At 52.4% G+C, this 18,871-nt stretch overlaps 1 protein-coding gene across 8 annotated transcripts in view; it reads left to right on the top strand.

The window, feature by feature from the left end:
* CNTFR (ciliary neurotrophic factor receptor) overlaps positions 1-18,871 on the top strand; it is a 206,537-nt gene that overhangs the window by 143,653 nt on the left and 44,013 nt on the right. For all 8 annotated transcript variants that reach the window (XM_042028689.1, XM_042028688.1, XM_042028691.1 and 5 more), the window contains one exon: positions 5,382-5,612. In XM_042028689.1, the coding sequence (XP_041884623.1) occupies positions 5,382-5,612 (231 nt within the window). The remainder of the gene's footprint in view (positions 1-5,381; positions 5,613-18,871) is intronic.

Raw genomic sequence — 18,871 nt, 5'->3', positions numbered from 1 at the left:
CAGAGTGCTCATCCCTCTCCCCAAAAATGCTGCAGTGCCTTTCTTTTGCTCGGTCTCTGCTTACACAAGCCACAAACTTGCAGTGCATTTCGGCAGAGCGCTCAGAGGGAATCTTTGTCCCAGTCTGCCCACAAATCACTGTCACAGCAAGGGTGGTTTTGGCCGTGTGTGTCTGCTGGATGTTGTCTTGCCACAGGCCCTGGCTGAAAGACCCCCACTGAAGGGCTGTGGTGAGCACTGGTGCCAGGAATGCAAACCATCCTCGCCACTTCCTCTGCTCGCTGTTCCAGTGACCCCTCAGGCGTCTGGGCACAGACCCCCAGTGCCACATCCGTGGCTCCACACATGCCAGTGCCCAGCAGCATTCCTGCCATGGCTGGCAGCTGCCCATGCTGGCAGGGTGGGAGCCTCTGCTGGGGCACAGGCAGAGGAGTGGAGATGGAAGGTCCCAAGAGGAGTTCTGCTCCTTTTTAGCACAGTGCATGCCAGGGCAGTCCTCAGCTTTTAGCAGGATTTCCCTATGCTGTTGCCCTTGATGTAGGTCAGGATTCATTAAGGAGGAAAATGAGGAAGAGGTTTCCATTGGATTTCCAGATGGATGGGTTTGGAAAGCATCAAATATGTTTTCATGGGCCCCACATCTCAGCTGCTTTGTCTCATCTTCCCTCCACATCTCTCTGCTGGACTGCTGTCCCGTTGGTCCCTGTTGCACTTGCAGGACCTATCCAGCTGTCACTCATCATTCTTAGTGCAGCAAAGCAGGTCACAGCTCATTTCACCAAGCTGCCCCAGGTTCATTGCTGGAAGCTGTGTGTATTTATCCCACAACTGGCTCCCATCTTCCCCCCACTGCAGTTTTGCAGAGCTGTGGGTAAGATGTAATTTCTGCCCCCATTATGCATCATGATTGGCTCCTTTCTAGGTCTGGGACTTCAAGTCATAAGCCATGTTGTGCCTGACAGAGGATGTGGCCCTTGGCAGGCTTGGATGCTGAGAGGCATGTTGCTGGTTGGGTGCAGCAACACAGCCCCTCTATGATGACATCACAGCCTTGTGATGTCACTTGACCCAAAAGGCTATGGCTATCGCTCTGGCTCTGTGGCTTCTGTGCCCAAGCGCGGGGTGTAGCGATCTCTTAAAGGTGTCTCCAAAGCGAAGCCGCTCAGCAGGATCAGCTGCATACGCTCACACACGCGCGCACGCACAAACGCACGGATAGCTTCAGTAATATAAGTCGGCAGCAAAGATACAAGAAGGGTCTTCGCATAGACTTCCACAGGAGCAGCTTGCTGCTTCTACACTGTGAAGGGTTCCAGAGGCAAGAGACCCAGAACAATACAAAACTCAGGTCTAAGTACAGGAGTGGGGCTAGCACCAGGAACCAATGGTGTGAGGGCACGGGGGCGGTACAAAGGCGGGACTAGGGAATGGGGACCAGTGGGGGAGCTCTGGGGGAGTGGGGAGGGGCAGAGGCCAATGGGGGCAACCTGGAGTGGAGAACTTTCTATGGCATGGAACACACATGGTCGCAAGGGGGCAGAGTGGCCAACAGCCAACTGGGGAAGCAGAACGGGGGTAGATTACCGTAACAGAACAAAGCGTCCTAGGAGAGGCTTCTTTTCTCACCCTGACCTGCAGAGCTCTCTGTAATAGGGACTGTCTTACCGAGCACTCTGTCTGTTATACCACAGGCTAACCAGCCACCACAAAAGGCAGCACACTTTGGAGAAGCAGGGTGGTGTAGGGATAGGACAGCATCTTGAGGTGTCAATTCTAGCCACTGATCACATCTGTGTTGCTGGGAAGGAACCTTTGGAAGTGTCTAGTCCAGTGTTCCACTTGGAAAAGGTCTGTCCTCAGCAGAAGACCAGATCAGCCATGCCTTTGTCAACAGAGCCCTGACAAACCCCATGGATGAGGATCCTCCCTCTCTGTGGGTACCTGTCCCAGTACCCTGTTACTCTCCAGGAGAAAAGATTATTGCCCATGTCCAGCTCAAATCTTCCAAGCTGCAGCCCTCAACCATCCATGTCACCAGCTGATGTCCATGCAAAAGGGCTGGACCTGCAGCACAGGCACCATTGGGGTCACTGATCCCATGTGTAACCAGTGACCAGGAGTGTGGACAAACCACCCTTTCCTCCCTGTTCAAGGGAGCAGTGGAGCTCTGAGTGGGCTGGAGGGGCTCCGGCCCATTCCCAGCCTGCAGCAAGTGGAGGGTCCCTGTAGAGCTCTGGTCACCCCTGCCCATCCCCATCCTAAAGCAGAACTCAATGCAGGACAGGACTGCTCCAGCATTCCAGGGGAGCTGTCCCCATGGTGCCCCTTCCCAAAGGGGCTGCCACACATGTGCACATCACTGTGGTTGGGTGGGACTCCCACGTCTGGCATGGAACAAGGGAGGACATGAGGACCTGTCTCTGCTCCAGTAAGATCATCAGCAAACTCTGCTGGGAGAAATGCCTCCTCTGAAGCTGTGTTTAGGGTTTCTCCTTCATCAGGAACCGTAAATCATTGCCTTGGAAAGGAGCGTCACTTTCAAAGACCTGTCTTCCAGGAATGGCTCCCTCAGCCCTTCTGGATGAATGCCGGTGTGTTTGCACCATTTTAAGGACAAACAGGAAATAACTCAAGGTGACTTTTTTCCTTCCCAACTTAGTCCTTCAGCCACTAGTTACAGACAAGCTCTCAGCCACAGTCCTGAGAGGTAGAGATGAGCATCCCAGAGCTTTCCCCCATCTCAATCCTTTGGGAATAGGCATCAGGTAGGCAGGAGCCAGGTGAAGGAGACAGGTCTGTGGGTCCATCACTGCACCGAGCCTTTCTCCATGCCAGGCTGGTGGGTGGTGCAATGTCTTCAGTGTCTATGCCAAGCAGGACTCCCAGTGTAAGGACAAGATTGTCAATGGTCACATGTGAGCCAGCAGGAAATGGGAAGACAAAACCTCTTTACCTTACGCAATAAAAGAAAGTAGAGGAGAACATCAGTAAAATGATTGAATTCTTACTGAAACTCTGATATCTGTATTTGTCCATCCACACATGTGCCTAGTCATCTGTGTGTCCATCCATTCATCATCCAACCATCCATCCACCTCCAGAGCCATTCAAATAGCCAGCCATCCACCCAGCACCGCTCCCATTCATTGTCCTTCCATCCCTCCTTCCCTCCATCCCATCTGTGCCCATCCAGCCTGCTGTCCATCTGTCTGTGGTTACACACATCCATCCATCCATCCATCCATCCATCCATCCATCCATCCATCCATCCACCCACTGTCTCCTTCCACTTCTGCCTATCTATCTGCTCCTATTCCAGCTACCCCTCCTCACACAGATGCTTCATCTTAGATGTTCTTCCCTCTTTCTGCCTTTCAGTAAATGCTCCCAGCTTTTTAAAGACCCTTGAAATACACTTTTCTGATCAGCACAGTTTCCCAAAGGTCTCCATCCTTGGCTAAATGTCACAAATGGTCCTGAGGCATTCCATCAGCATCTTACTCACTACAAACCAGTCTGCCCCTGTCCTTAGCACCCCCTTTCCCAGCAGGGATAACATCCCCAAAGTTGCTCTATTCCTCTCAGGAGCAGGTGTCCTGACAGACCATCTGCAGGAGGGCTGAGACCTGCCAGGCACACATCCAGAGCCAGCTTTGCAGATGGGATCAGGATGTGGGCTTAGACACAAGGAACGGCTGGATCGTGCCCATGTGGTTCCACCTATCTATGGGACACAAGAGCTGACATCTGGAGAGGGAGAAAAGAGAGGAGAAGCCTTGGAGGTACTTCTCCCATCTGTCTCCACCATCAGCTGCTTGCAGTCTCCCAAGGCTCACTGGGCAGCTCAGTGTTTTAGGTCATGTCTTGTGCTATGGATTCATTTACTCACTGTTCTCGCCTTCAGTGCTGACATCAACAGCATCTGAGGGACATAGATTTCTGTAATTTAATCACAATTTGTGCAAAAAAAGACAACTTTCTTTTGCTTGTTTTGCTCCCCCTTATTTTATTAGGAGAAAGAGCAAGCTGTCCTTCTCTATTTGTCCTCTTCTTGTCACTCATCATTGCTAAGGTGTCTGTCAAATCTTTTCTTGGTTGTCTCCTTTTATGGGTGAAAGGTTTGAGTCTACTAAACCATCCTTACATGGGATCTGTTTCCAACCTTAGCTGTTCCAGTTTCCTTCCTCTGCCCTGCTTCCAGTGGTGCTATGCTCCTAAACAGCAGGGGGACAGGTTTGTTCATGGCTTTCGGGTTACGGTGCTTTCCATTTTGGGTTTGAGATGTCATTTCAGCAGTGACATCTTCTACTGCTATATTTGATAGCTTTGGTCTCGTGACTTTAGCTGCTATAAATCCTCGCAAGGACTTTCCCCATGTGTCAGGGCTGCTTAGTTTCCTTGGAAGGCACTTTGTCAAACGTGGTTTTGAAGCCCAAGAGAATTTTGAGAACTGAACCACCCTTGTCTGTGCACAAAGGTTTGATGAAGCCTTGAAGGAACCTCATCCCCATTCATCCTCCCATGCTGCTTCACCCTGTGTCACGCACACACACTCACATGGTTTTATCCTTGCCACATGCAGCTCAGCACAGCCAAGTGTAGCAACACGGGAAATATTCAGTTGCTAAGGATCATTAATGAATGTCAGCTCCAGCTCCTGTCCAGAAACCTGACAAAATTCAATTAGGCAGCTGGTGCCCAATGAGCTGTGTTGCCCCACTCGTGAGCTGCTACATCAAACAGCTCAGCAAGGCATCATGTTTTTTGTGGAAAGAAAAGAAAACCCAGACAGAGAGACAAACAGCACTGCATGCACCAAGCAGCTGTGCCTTTCCACAGCATGGTTAGGTTGCAATCCTCCTATCTGCTTTCCTGGATAGGGAATTGCAGGGAGAGTTACCTGCTTCCCATCTGTGCTAGTAAATATGTGGAGTTTGCTGGTGGCAAGTCCTGGGGCTCTGTTGTATCTCTGATGGGAGTTTCTGATGCGTGTGTTTGATTTTTGTCCTGCAGCAAGTCACCTAGATACAGGACTGGCAATGTGTTGTGTGCCTGGCTGTGCTGTGAGGTGTTTGGCTGGTGAGCCATACTTGCACCCCTAACATGTGTTCTCCATAGCAAAGGTGAGAGGAAACCATCCTGTGGGTGAAGGTGGTCCACGAATACTGATCCCCTGGTATTTGATCACTTGTCCACTCTAGCCTAAAATAAATCATGACTGGGGACAGGAGAAGAACTTGGACTTCCCTGGCCAACAACAGTGTCAGTCCATGCCTCAATCCTTCTCTTACTTAATGGATGGGATGGTAATATCTTATTTCCAAGGCAGCTGTGCTGAGAGGCTCTGAGCTCACCTGTTTTTCTCCTCTTCCTTCCCACAGACAGCCACACCCAGTACGAGCGCGTAGGTGCGGACGTGACCATGAAGTGTGGCTCCATGGACTGGGATGCAGCCGTGACCTGGACAGCCAACGGCACTGACATCGATGAGTCCCACCTGAATGGGTCCTACCTGATCCTGAAGAATGTCGACCTGTCACAGAGTGGCCAGTATTCCTGCTATGAGGGCTCCTCCTGGCACCTCAAATACCAGACCTACCTGAAGGTGGGAAGTGAGTACCCCAGCATGTCATGTGGAGGGGGGCAGTTTCTGCTCCCATATTGACTCCTCACAGCCCCCTCTCCTGCCATGCCAACCCCTCTACTTTCCATACATAGGGTTGTCAGCTGCACACCACCATATGAGGTCCTCATGGCATACTAATCCCTGCTGGAATCAGCCACTCTGCCCCAAGCCTTGGATCAAAGCCAGTAAATTAAATGGTGCCTCAGGAATAATTTGAGAAGGGATGTAGCTTCTCCATCCAGTCTTGTGCCACAGAAACCATCTCTGTAGATGGAAAATGCAGTCAAAGAGGATTGCAGTCAGCAAGGACAAGCCCTGGCTGGCATTACTGCAGTGTGGTTGTTTCAGAGGAGCAACCAAAAGGTGTTGGTGATCCCTGGGTTTGCACAGGCGTGCTGGAGGACAGCTGCTTGTCCCTCAGCATTTTGCATTCTACGCGGGATGTGCCGATTCACAGGCCTCAGCGTGGGAGATAAGAGTTGTGCTATATTTCACATGATGCTGAGAGCTGATAGCAGCTGTGTGTTTTGAGGGCTGCTGTGTTTGTACAGCTGATAGCAACTGTGTGTTTTGCAGCACAGCGTATCCAACTGGCAGCCGTGGGTGTCTGGGAGCACCAGCCGGCTTAGCCGGCTGCAGGATGGTAACTGTGATGCACCAGCTGGGAGCTCCACCATCCAGGGATGTGTCATGGTGTTTGTAGGTGGGTGTTATGTTCCCAGGTTTGGAAGACACAGCAGAGCCTTCCTCTACTCCTTGTCTCACCTTCTGCACCTTGTGTCAGAGCCAGGGTGGTGTTTCCATCCTAGGCCATGGTCCAGGGACAGAGGGTCACAGGAGGGTCTGTGTAAGCCCTGAAAATAAGGCATGAGGGGTTCACTGCACCTAGAGGAGGGATTTGAATTTTAGCAATGTTGTTCAGTGTCCAACTCATTTAGGGTCATGTGGGATGGATCCTGGCGTGTCGGCCAACAAGAAGGGGTGCTGGAAGGAGCTGGTAGGTGATATGAGAAGCAGGTGAGGGGAAGCAGTCAGCACAGGGCAAGTGAGCAGGTGTGGGGGTTGGGAGTATGACAGGCAAAATGGCCACTGCTGCTGCCTAGCAAATGAGTCAGGGGCTTTTTAGCTGCATTGTCTGGTCAGGAGGTGTTCACAGCTAGTTCAGAGCCGGAAAAGGCAGGAGCTGGATCTGGTGCAGGCAGCAGCAGAGGGAGGCTGTGCAGCTCCTTTGCTTGGGCATGTGCTCACCAGATCCCATCTACGGAGAGGTCCCAGGCTGTGCCAGTGCACAGAGGGCTGCAGCCCGGGTCTGCAGGAAACGGGGAGTGGGGAGAGGTTTGCAGCCTCCAGCCACCTCCTCTGCAGCTGTGGCATCACCGTGATTTTGCAATGGCTCTTCCGTCTACTAAGCAGCTCGCTAATAGTAATCCCTGTCAATCCACTCAGGGACCCGTGGGAATTGCTCAGCATTAGAGCCCAAATCCTGCTGTTTTCTATTACTGTGTTCCCACTTGCTGGAGACTCACAGCCCCCTGAGCACTGGGCAGCTGAGAAACCCAGTTGGACACTGCTGGGGCCACTGGTCCCAGGAGAGAGGGTGACAAATAAATAAACACATGTCTGGTGTTGTTAACACAATTAACTGTGCAAGGAACTAATCAGGTGAGACGCTTTTAGTGGTAATTAATTTAATTGGCTGGATTTTAATTTAATGTTCTCTGCAGGGTTTCTTTTCCCAGCACTGCACCCCCAGCCCCTGCCTCCCCCACCCCACCCCAAATGTGCTGGCTCTGCTGGGCATGATTGATTGATTCTCTGGAGGTGTGTGGACTCATGCGAAGGAGTGGGTTTGGGAGCATCCCAGGAGGGAATGGAGATGGGCTTGGGCATGTAGATGGAGAAGGGTGACTCGAGGGAGATCTGCAGCATGGCCCTGTGGTAGCATCGCTGCTGCAGCTGAGTGCATTGGGAGCCCAAACCTGGGATTTGAGGGATCTTGGACTCATTTCATTTCAATTGCATGGGAAATTAAATGAAAACAGGCCTGTGCCTGCATTTTTCTCTTTTACTGGGGCAACAAGAAAGACGACTGCAGTGAGAGTGAGAGGCTGGGGCTGCACGTGGAAAAGTGCTGGGGATCTCATTAAATAAATGATGGTACCTGGAATGTGGTCCCCAGGCAATGCAGGGGTGCTCCTGAGCATGCAACACCCGAGGAAGGATGTGGAGAGGGAGCAGAGAAGGGTCAAGGACCAGGAAAGGGTGTCAATTAGCAAAGCAAGCTCTGGTGTGGGGGTCAGCGAGCACAGGGATAAAGGGAGACCTGCCAGAAGTCAAGCTGAGCAAGACCTTGCAGAGGAAATGAAAAGGGGGGTTAGCCATATAAATGCAGAGCAAACGAGGAGAGAAGAGCAGAGCTGGTTCTGCAGACAGGTTTCAGGGGAGATTAAAAGTAAGCTCGGCAGAGCCCGATACCAGATGAACCCCACCGGGTCTGAGCGATGCTGAGAGCAAGGGCAGCACATGCTAAGGGAGAGGAGGGAGCATAAAATGTGGAGAGGATCCACTGTTGTGGGGGCACCGTCAAAGAAGACAATGCCCTGAAGGCTTGGGGAGAACCTCATCCCCATGTGAGGACATCTGTTCATTAGCAAGGCTCATTAGCAGCTGAGAGGTCAGTGGTGGTACCCAGTGAGATGTGTCTCCTATGCCTGAGAGAAGGAAAAGTCCTGATCAGACAGCCTGACCCCATAGCACAGTGGGGCCGCAGGGTGCACTTGGAAGAGGGAGCAATTAAAGATGTGGACACAAATGGAAAATGGGAAAAAAACACAAGGGGGGCTTGCCAGGGATATATCACAGCAGATTAACCTGATAGCTCTCTTTGATAAGGGAACCAGTTTTTTAAGCCCAGAAATGTGGTCAGTGTAATCTGTCTTGACTTCAGTGAAGTATTTGCTATGATGCCACATGGGAAATTATGAGTTAAACCAGAGAAAATGTGGATTAGTATGAGAATTGGAACACAGCTTAGGAAATAGCTACAGGGGATCAGATTGTGCTGAAAGGGGGAGCTCCTGGAAGGGATGGGGAAGCTTCAGCACCAGGTTTGGACTGCATTTGAGCCACTCTCAATGGTGTTATCTGTAATGGCTCTGGCCCACAAGGAGCAGGAAGCTTTGGTTAGATATGCCAGTGGCTATGGAGGGACAAGAGGATATCTGGGGTGGGGATTTAATGCTGAAGGGGCCAGGATGCTACATAATGGTGCAGGCACAAGTGTGTGAAGGTGTCTCATAAATGTGGCTCAGCAGGCGGGAGGGAGGGCACAGGTAGCTCATCTGGTCCTTGAGAAGAGTTTGACACCTAGGTCCACATCATGGGGGATGTGGCTCAGAGCCCAGCAGCACCCTGCAGAGGCTGGGGGTAGCTGGGCTGTCTCGCCCACTGCAGAAATGGGAACACTGGTGCACATGCAGTGGGACAGTGTGCATCCAGGGATGGCGAGAAGGAAGGGCCCACAGGCTTGTCTATCGCTAAAGGTCCCAGATCAGCCACCTACAAGGCATGAATCCTCAGCAAAAACTGGCCTGGGGGAAGCTGGCACTTTTCCAGGGGAAACCTCTTCCAGGGCACTTTGAGCAGTGATTTGTTGGTCTGCCCCTTTTTTCAGGCAGGTGAGTGTGAGGTGAAGCACAGGAGAGCAACCAGGTGTTTATGTCCAGTGATCACCTGCCCTGCAGCCTGAGAACAGCAGATGCCCAACTGTGGCCAGAAGCAGGACATGGATCCAGGTCTTTTGACACACCAGGCATCCCTGGCCTGAGCCCAGGGCTGAGCACCAGGAGCAGGCCAGGAGGGAGGGCAAGGCTCTGGGTAACGGGAGTGTGGTGCCAGGCTCCTGGCTGCCCCCACAAGCCACAGCTCTGCATTTGGAAACACGCAGCCGGAGGGCCTGGGGGTGGATATAACAGTGACGTTGGGAAATAATGCACTCTTGAGGTTTGGCACACGGCTCTGTGTGTTACAGAATGTTATAAAAATACTGCTAATGGGCCAGAGAGGAGTGGAAACGCGCGTCGGAAAGGCTGCCAGAAGCCGGAGAGCGCACATGGGAGTGGGGAGGCCTTGTGTGCAAAGAAGGGAGGGCGAGAGGGAGGCAGCCAGAGCAGGCACCCTCCTTCCACTCCCATCCCTTTGTCCCTTTCTAACCTCCTTATCTCTATCCTGGCCCAGCACCTCTGCCTGCTTGCCCTTCCGTCCTGCTTTGGGGATGCCCAAGCCCTGGCGGACATCCATCTGACCCTCATCATTGATCCTGCTGCCCAAAAAGGCTGCAGCCTGACGGGGTGGAGTGCAAGCAGGGATGGGGTCTGCATGGGAGAGGAAATACAGCAGAATCCCCTCCAGCAGCAGGGGCACAGATCGGGATGCAGGCAGGGGAGTCGTCTTCCATGCCGCAGTGGTGGCCTAGCGTCTTGTAGCCTGGTGCTAGTCCCAGGGGCATTGCTGCCTCCCAGGCCATGGATGTGGGAAAGGGACTGGCAGAGTACAAGCAGTCCCAGGCTAGCCTGCTTCCTCCATGTCTGTCACTGCAGCGGCTGGCGAGAGAAAGAGGAAAAAACATGCGGTTTGACAGAAAATGACATGGAAAAAACAACCAAATTAACAGAAAAACAAACAAAGCAAAACCAGAGAGAGGGAGGGGGAAAGGGGCAAAGCAACAGGAACCACATGTGAGCGGGAGGCCAGGAGAGCCTGAGTGTTCTCTGGACTGATTAGCAAACAATCAAACATCGGCCACTAATAAATAATCAGAGCCTCCCTTTTCTCTGCCTTAGAAGTCTTTTTCCTCCCAGCTGGGCTCCAGCTGCAACCAGAGGGTTGTACTACAAGTCTGCATCTATTTTTGTTGTTATTTTTAAAACATTTTTTCTGTTTCACCTATCCAAAATAAAGAAGCAAAACAAGGAGGTAGTGACCTCTCCATGTAAGACGTGCACCTCTGGCTCTACCAGGGCAGGGATGAGCATCCCGTGACGGGCACTGGCTAAACAGTGGAGGAAGGCAGTGCTAGGGACTGGTGTGTGCCTGCCTGCTTCCATGGGTTGGTTGGGTGGAAAAAACTGCAGAAGGGCACTGATGACATGCCAGCTCGGGAGAACAGAAGTTTGGCTGGCTCTGGCAGCCAGTGGTGAAGATGCCTCTGCCTCAGATCAGGGTGCCTCTGGTCAGGCTGGTGCTCCTGCCTGGATGCTGAGGAAGAAGCATGGGCTTGGGGTCAGTGTATGCAGATGGTTCCTTGCTTGTGTCCAGCGGTCTGTGATCCAGCAATCTGTGATCCAGAGCGTGGTTGTTTTTTTTAAAAAAAGCCCTTTTTATGGATTTTTCCCCGCTGAACTCTTCCAATCCCTTCCCATGGCGATGTAAACTTAGGCTATTTCAGGAGCAACAAGTTAAACATGACTGCGACCATTCCCTCGTACCAGGGCCAGCTGGCAGGGAAGAGCACCTGCCCATTGGATTCATCCCTTTCACCCTCCCAGTGTGCTCCTGCCCTTTGGGGATAGTCCTGCACAAGGGCAACCCCAAGGCTGTGCCCAAGCACTGCTTGAGGCAGGACTACATTAACATGGACCAAACCTACATGTTGATGGACACAAACATGGACCAAAGGGTGGAGCTAATAAATTTAAATGACTGCTGGTATTCCAGAATCAGGAGATGCACCCCAGGGCTGTTGGGTTCATTACTATGGAGGGGTTTTTTTCCCCCATGTGCCGGCAGCACTGGGGGCTGGGTAGGTGCAGTGGTCCTGGGGTGATTCACAGTCAGGCATCACCCCCTGATTCCTGAGAGCTGCAGAAAGGGAGTGTCAACAAGCTTGCAGGTATGCTTCGTTTATTGAAATTTGGCTTTATTTCACAAGGTGTGCAGGCCTTCCCATGTTGTGCTGTTTTTTCATGGCTGGGAAAATTCAATGGATGAGTTGTGCTGCCTGCGACCAGATTTCAGGTCTTGGCCCGGCTGAGAGCTGGAAAGGTGTACCGGGTAACAGTATGCAAATTATTATCCCAGCTCTTTAAGGAGAAAGCCAAAAAAAACCCACCCAAAAACCCCACCACGCTCTCAAATGCAATTAGTCCTAATCGAATTAGGAGCCGGACTAGAAAAACAAACACGTTTGCAGGCAGCAGGCGACCTTTCCGCCCCGTTCGGGGGGCTGGAGGCTGCATGCCGCAGCAGGAAGGGCTGAATGAAGCCGTGCCCCATGGCCCACGTGTGCACACACTCGTACGCTCACACCCGCGCCCTGCTGCTCCTCTCCGCCTTCCCCTCGCTGGGCTGGGCAGCCAGCCCAGCTGCAGCATAGCAGAGTGATGCTTCCTTGGCTCGCTACGTAAAACATGATAATCTGGGGCAGCCAGTGTCAGAAACAATAAAAATATCCCCTCTCCCATCCTTACAGCTCTCCGCTTCCCGCAGGGGAGTTGGGGATGGTGAGGAACATGCAGTGGTGGGGCCAGCAGAGCATCACGTGGCATTTATGAGTAGCCACGGCTCGGGACAGCAGCACCAGCAGCTCTGTCCTGGCCTTGCCAATGCTGTCTGAGGGAGAGCATGCCCAGGAGGTGGCCAGTGTGACCAGCCTGAAGGGATGTGGCCCCACACTCGACTCCACTGACCGCCGAGCCCATGTTGTGTTGGGTGCTACGGGGAGCTCATGGCTCCACCAGAGTCATGGCAGGAGTATCATGCAGCACAAGGGCACTGAGAAGGGGAGAAGGTGGTCACTCCCTTGCCATCCTCCTCCAGTGTCAGAGTTCCAGGGTTGCCGGTGACCAGCCAGAGCCAGGGATGGAGTGTCCATCAGAGAGGCTGATTAAGATGCAAGAACCCTCTTAGTGAATTTGAGATCCTGAGCTTTGGACCTACGTGTGAAATGAGCCCCAGAGGCTCACTGTGCATCCTCTCCTGCAGCTGGGCTGGGAATAAGCTGATGGGATAGGACTGAGAGGGAGCCCGGTTCCAGCTGCCGGGCTGGAGGAGAAAAGGAAAAAGGGCTTTGGGCCTTGGCAGCTTCCCGGAAAACCCTCCCCATCCTTGCCTAGCACAGATACTGAAGGCTGCATGCAGCACCATCCCATGTCCAGGGTGGATGGCAGCACAGCCTCCTTCTGCTCTCCTGAGATTTGTTTATCCTGCCTAACATGACAAAAACAGCTCCATAATTAAAGAATCCCAAGTCCAGTCTAAACAGCTTCCCACAACCCTTGCTCTTCAGTGCCAGGAATTAGGGATGCCTAGGGCTGAGAAGACAAACCCTCCTTGGCTGGAGGAGGGTGGCCATGGGTGGGGACGGTGACTGCTTTGGGGACTGGAGGGGACACACACTGGTTCTCTGTTTGCACTGGCCTCTGCTCCAGGAAGGATTTTATCTGAGCTGCTCCTAAGTGCCCCTTGTCAAAATATTTGGTGCAAGCTTCCTGCCGCTCCCCAGCAATGTGTCTGCAGCTTTCAGGGTCCTGGGAAGGGAGGAACAGGCTGGGATACAGCCACCCCCTGTCGCTGCAGCCATGGGGCAGTGAGCAAAGGGGTGGATGCTCCACATGTGAATGCTGTTTTCCTTTCTCCACCACAGCTCCAAACGCCTCTGGTACTTATATAAGATCACTGTTTGCTTCCCAGAAGGTGCTGAAAGAAGAAACCCCACCAGTGTCACCAGCACAGGGCATAACTCTTGCCTGTCACTGCCCACATGTGCCCGTGTTTGCAGGGACCCAGGCCAGGCATGGGAAGACCATTCACCAGGGGTGGGAAGACCCCACAGTGGATCCTCTGTAGCCACATCCCTCATATCTGAAGGAGAAGAGATGGCAGGCAGCAGCAGAGTCTCATCTTTTCCCAATATCCAAAGCTTTTCCATCTCTCTCTGAAACTTCTGGAGGTGGCTGGGAATGACGGTGGGGCCCAGTCAGGCAGGGAGGTGCCAGCCAAGGGCTTAGCAGGGTCAGGGCAAGGTCCAGGGTACTTCAGCGTGAATGACATTGTCATTAGCTGTGGTTTCCCGAGCCGCTGCGTCTGCTGTAAATAATTTAGCAGACTAAATGTGTGCTAACAGCAGGTCAGGAGAGGGAGCAGAGGAGAAGGAGCAGAGCTTTGGGCCTGGAAAGCAGGGAAGCACACCAGGATAAAGTGAGATTATTTTCCTCCTGTTAGCAGGACAGGGTGGTGTCACCCCCCCGGAAAAGGAGTCAGAGGATTCCCATGCCCAATGGATCCCTTCTCTCCCCAGTCCCTTCCTGAGCTGTCAGCATCAGTACCAGAGGCAACTGCAGGACAATTTCCAGTTGCTCTTGCTCCAAGCACTTTAATGCTGTTTAAACAATTACGCAGTTGATAAATTTTGACAAGAAGAGATAGAAATAGCCTGGGAGAGCCATGCAGTAGAAATGCTCTAAACAGATGTCCCTTTTCTCCCCCTCCTGCACTCCCTGGGGGTCTTTATCATTTTCTGCCAACTGAACAAGGCAGTGTTCGCATGAGTTAGGGTGGTGGGGAGGGGGAGAAAAATGCCTTATTAAAATGGTTTATGATACCATCCCTAGGGTGACGGCTGCTTGTTTTCTCTCCAGGATGGTCTTCTCTGCGCTGACGGGAGCCATACACAGACTGCCGAGCACAGCTAATGTCAGGCTCTGTGCCCCTCTCTCCACCAGCTCACAGGGTACCAGCCTGGGCAGCCTGGCTGCTGGTGATTCAGGGGAGGGAGAGGGGTGTTTGTCAAAAGCAAGTGATCAAAGATAAGCCCGTGTGCCAAGCCACATGGGGAAATTTGGTCTTGCTCTGGGGACATGAAGAGCAGAGTCCAGCAGTGTGTGCACAGAACCTTGTGTCAGCAGGGACCAGCAGTGGCTCCCCAGCGCTGCTGTTTGCCCCAGATGGGAGACGTGGAGGAGAGTGATCGCAAAACCAGACTGGGCCACAGTCAGGTTCACAGGGAAACTCGATGTCCTGTGTGGCTGAGTGTGTAGGAAGTGTAGGGTGTGTAGGGTGTGTAGGAAGAGTAGGTTCACCTCTGGTGGACAGGAGATCACTCAATGGGTCCACGCCAAGAAATCGTGAGGAGGTTTGGAGCTGTAGCTCAGACCTTGGTGCTGCATTTTTGCTCGTGTTGGGCTGTCTTGTTTAGAGCATTCCCAACCCTGGATGTTCTTCCTCTCCACAGCTGGACAATGTGAGTAGCTTTGTACTGAGCATGCCCCAGCTCCACATGTTCCAAGGAGCAGCCTTGCATGGCATGGCTTGTCACATGTCATGGCTACATCCTGTCCTCTTGGTCAGGGAGGAAAGCAGAGTGTTGCAAGCAGGTCTCTGCCTTTTGGCTGCTTTCTAGATGCCGTTCAACCTGTGTTGGTCTGAGCCAGTGCCTGCTGGAAGCAGGGATCTGTGAAATATGTTGTATGTATGGTGGATGAGCTGGAATTTGTCATCTCTTGATGTCTTTGCAGTTGATGTGGTATCACTCACTTTTTTAGGGGAATAATTGCTCAGCCCTCCAGTGCAGAGTTCATCCCTATTCTGTCCATATGACCCAAGCTGCTTCCTCTTCCCTCTGTGCCTGACCTCCCTGAGTTGCCAGCCAGGTGCTGCTGCCCTCTGAAAAGGCTCTTTTGACTCACCAGCCTCTTCCTCCTCTTTCTTTCTTGCCGTCTCTGAAACCCAGGGACATGGACTCCAGTGCTGCATTGGGGATACAGAGAAGCTACCTCCCATTCCTCCCCAATTCTGGTAGTAAACACAAACGTCAGAGTCTAAAGGAAAAGGCAGAAGGGGAAATTAAGACACGGATTGGGGAGGAATTTTCTGAAGCCACAGAATTTGGCTTAAAAACCTGTGTGATGATTCAGTACCATCCTGACCCTACAAGGCTTCCCAAATGGGATGTGCTAGGTTGGACACCCCCAATGCCAGGACTCCAACCCACTGCAGCCCACCCCAGGGCAGCATCACACTGATCACACAGTTCTGCTTGTTCCTGCTTCACACCATGGAGTGGGACAGCTCACAGGCAGCTGGGCTGGATGTGTCAGCCATGGACAACCTCCCCTTTCTGCCACAGCCTCCTCATCCAGCCCTTCCTCCCATCGCTCCCCCCTCTCCTGGCCAGCATGTGGGTTTGCTTCTGCTTTTTTCTGCTCCCAGAATCATGAATTCTTGGGAGAGGGGAATTCCTCTGTCTCCTGCTGACCTGAAGCATTGGACTTAAGTGGCCAGTTAAGGTCCAAATCATAAACCCAGACATTCCTAGAGGAAAGAGCATGGAGGGAGGAGCTGGTACTGTGGGCAGTCCTGCTGTTCACATGAATGCAAAGCAAGTGTGATTACGCTGCTGGGTTGTTCTGTGCAAGAGCACCAGACTGTTCCTTGCTGCAAATGTCAGTGGTGATACATGGCCTTTGCAAACCTCTCTTGCTTTGCTGGAGCAGCATAGCCACACCAACAATGCTCCCATCACCCTCAAAGGCTCAGGAGGGGAAGCACCACTCACTTTTTTAGCTGCCAAAGCAGTGTTCATGGATGTGATTTTTACCGTGGTGGTGTGAGGACTGCTGTGTCGGCCCATCGTGGGTTTTGTCCAGAAGTGGAAAAGAGCAGTGGGCTTTTTCATGGGCATTAAAAAGTCACTGTGAGACACTGTGAGACACAGTCGTTGCAGGCATCATTTTGCAGCATCCCCTACTCCTACTTCCCTGTCTCTCAGCAAAACTCAGGGATGATTCCCACTTGGAGTGAGCAGAGCAGTTGCCCAGGAATGGTGGCAGTGTGATGTCTGTGCTGCCACACACCTCCAGGGCTTGATTAAGATGAAAAAGCAAAATTGCAGAGAGCACAGAAGACAGCTCCTGCAGGAGGGTGCCAGGATGGAGGTGCCCCAAATTGTGAGTTTGTGTTGGGACAGACTGGCCAAAAAGGGGACTCTTGGATCCAAGATTGAGCCAGCTCTGCCAAGTGCTGCATATGTACAACAAAGACAATATTAGGTCCTTGCTTTGTTCCTGTGATGTTATCAAAGAAGTTGTTTGAGAAGGACCCTGGGAAAATAGGGGAGTAAAAAAGGATGTGAAGGGACCAGGGGGAACTGCCAAAAGGAGAAAGACTTAAAATAGTCTGTTCAGTGACTTCAGGGGAAGCTGGAAAGATTCCTTGACTCCTTTTGGTAATTACCTCCAAGCAGAGAAGGTACTGGGTAGTAAACCAGCAAGCAAAGGCAGAACTAGAGCCAATAACTGGAAGCTGAGCCACAACCACGTTTGAATTAGAAATGAGGCTCATATTTTTAATAGAAAAAATGATTAAGCGTTGGAACAAACTGCCAAAAGCCATGTCGGCTCCTCTGTCACTTGTTATCTGCAGAGCAAGGCTGGCTGCCTTGCTGAAAGATTGTTCCGCCAAACACGAGTTATTGGGCTCAATAGAGGGGTAATGGAGGGACGTAATGGCCTGTGCAACCCAGGAGGTCAGGTGAGATGAACTAATTTTCTCCCATGGCCTTCAAGTGAATGACTTAAGGAAGGTGCATATCCCTGTCTTGCAGATTTAGCTGCACGGTTGCTGTTTCTTTCATCGGATAATGTGGCTCGGGTGTTTGGTGGTGCAGATCAGGGCTGCGAGGAAAAACCTGCAGCAGAGGAGGATGTGGGGTGTTCAGAGGATGCTGCATGTCCCCAGTTAGGGTGCTCCTCACCCTGCTCCATCCCAGCTCCATGGTGCCTTGGCTTTCTGTGTGCCCTGCTCCTGGCTGGGAGGAGAGAAATGTTGCCTAAGTGCTGGGGTGTCTGCAAGGCACAGGCAAGGCAGAAAAAGCAGATGGGACAAAATGGGTTGAGATGGCGTGGGTCTGAGAAAGGGAAGGAAGAAGAGAGATAGGATGGAGATAGTCATGTAAGCATTAACATGAAGAACAGAAAGCTCTCACAGCCCTCCTTCGAAGGAGGGATTGACAGAGAGCTTTTGATGAGGAGCCGAATGGAGATAATGTGCCATCAAACGGCACGAACTCTGCCTCCAGCGTGCAGACAGGAGCTTGGCACAGCATGCCCAGAAGCACTTACCTTCCTTAATGGCTGGGCAGAGTCTCCCAGGTCACCCCATTACGAGCTGCCTCCCCAGGCAAGCTGGCACAAAGTGCTTGGCCAGCCCAGGAGCAGTTGTGCCACAAAGCCAGTGATGCTCCAGCCCAAACAATCCCAGCCCCTCAAACAGGGTGTAAGGCAGATCCTGAGAGTACAGTGGGGCAGCACACAGGTTTGGGGTCAGACCTGATTAGTTTGTCTCTTTTTCAAGCTGTCTGAGCCTCCGGGAGCAGGAAAAGCCTTGCATCACTCAGGGGGGCCATGCACCCTGCGCATCCTAGTGTTGACATGGTTCATGGAGACACAGCCCAGAGCAGGAGGAGCTGGTGGCAAATGGGCTGTGGTGAGCTTGCAGCTGGAGTTTCAGGGTGGTGTTGCTTGTGAGCAAAGCAGCACCCACTCCCCCAGGCTTTCCACCAGCACCCTGCAAGCAGCAGGCACAGCTGAGTTTACCCTCGGTGCACAGTCCAGCAGAGACATAAGAGGAGGGGGATGCAGCCCCAGCACAGGGCTTCTGATGAGCAGCTTTTCCCCACGAAGGAACTGATGCGCCAGAAGCTGCTGCCAAACACGATCCAGGGCACATATCAGCAGGATAGCTCCTCGTGCTAGGAGGGGGCCAAGTCATGTTCACTTACCACCCCAACAGCGCTCCCTGCTTTGCATGAAAGAGGCGCTTTGATTGCTGACATCTGTGGACAATCAGATAAGAATTAGAGTTATTCCTCTAGGCATAAATGGTATTTCTAATCTCATAATCCCTTAATATTGTTCTCACCAGGATGTGGCTGGTGCTAATCCCTGAGAGTTTGTTCTAGGGCAAATTTCAGGGAAGCTAGGGAGGTGCAGGAGGAGGGGTTGCCCACCTTCCCTCCCCTCGCTCCCAGAATCCCTTCTGGGTGTAAAGCGGGCAGGGACAGCAGGTCAGCCTGCAGCCCCTCTTGCCAGCTGGAGGATGCTCACACTAGGATAGAGGCATTTGCAAAGCCCTTTCACCACAGCTGCAAAGAGCCCCCGCAGGTCTTCCTGCCCTTGCCACCGCTCCAGGTTTGTCTCTTGCCTGATCAGCTCCGTGGCACCAGCACTAGGCTCCAGCCTGGTTTAGCCA

Source organism: Corvus kubaryi, unplaced genomic scaffold, assembly GCF_017639235.1.
Source record: "Corvus kubaryi isolate FWS band 111438036 unplaced genomic scaffold, C.kubaryi_AGA036_p1.0 37308, whole genome shotgun sequence".
Taxonomy (NCBI): Eukaryota; Metazoa; Chordata; class Aves; order Passeriformes; family Corvidae; genus Corvus; species Corvus kubaryi.
This window is presented reverse-complemented; position numbering and strand designations above follow the sequence as displayed.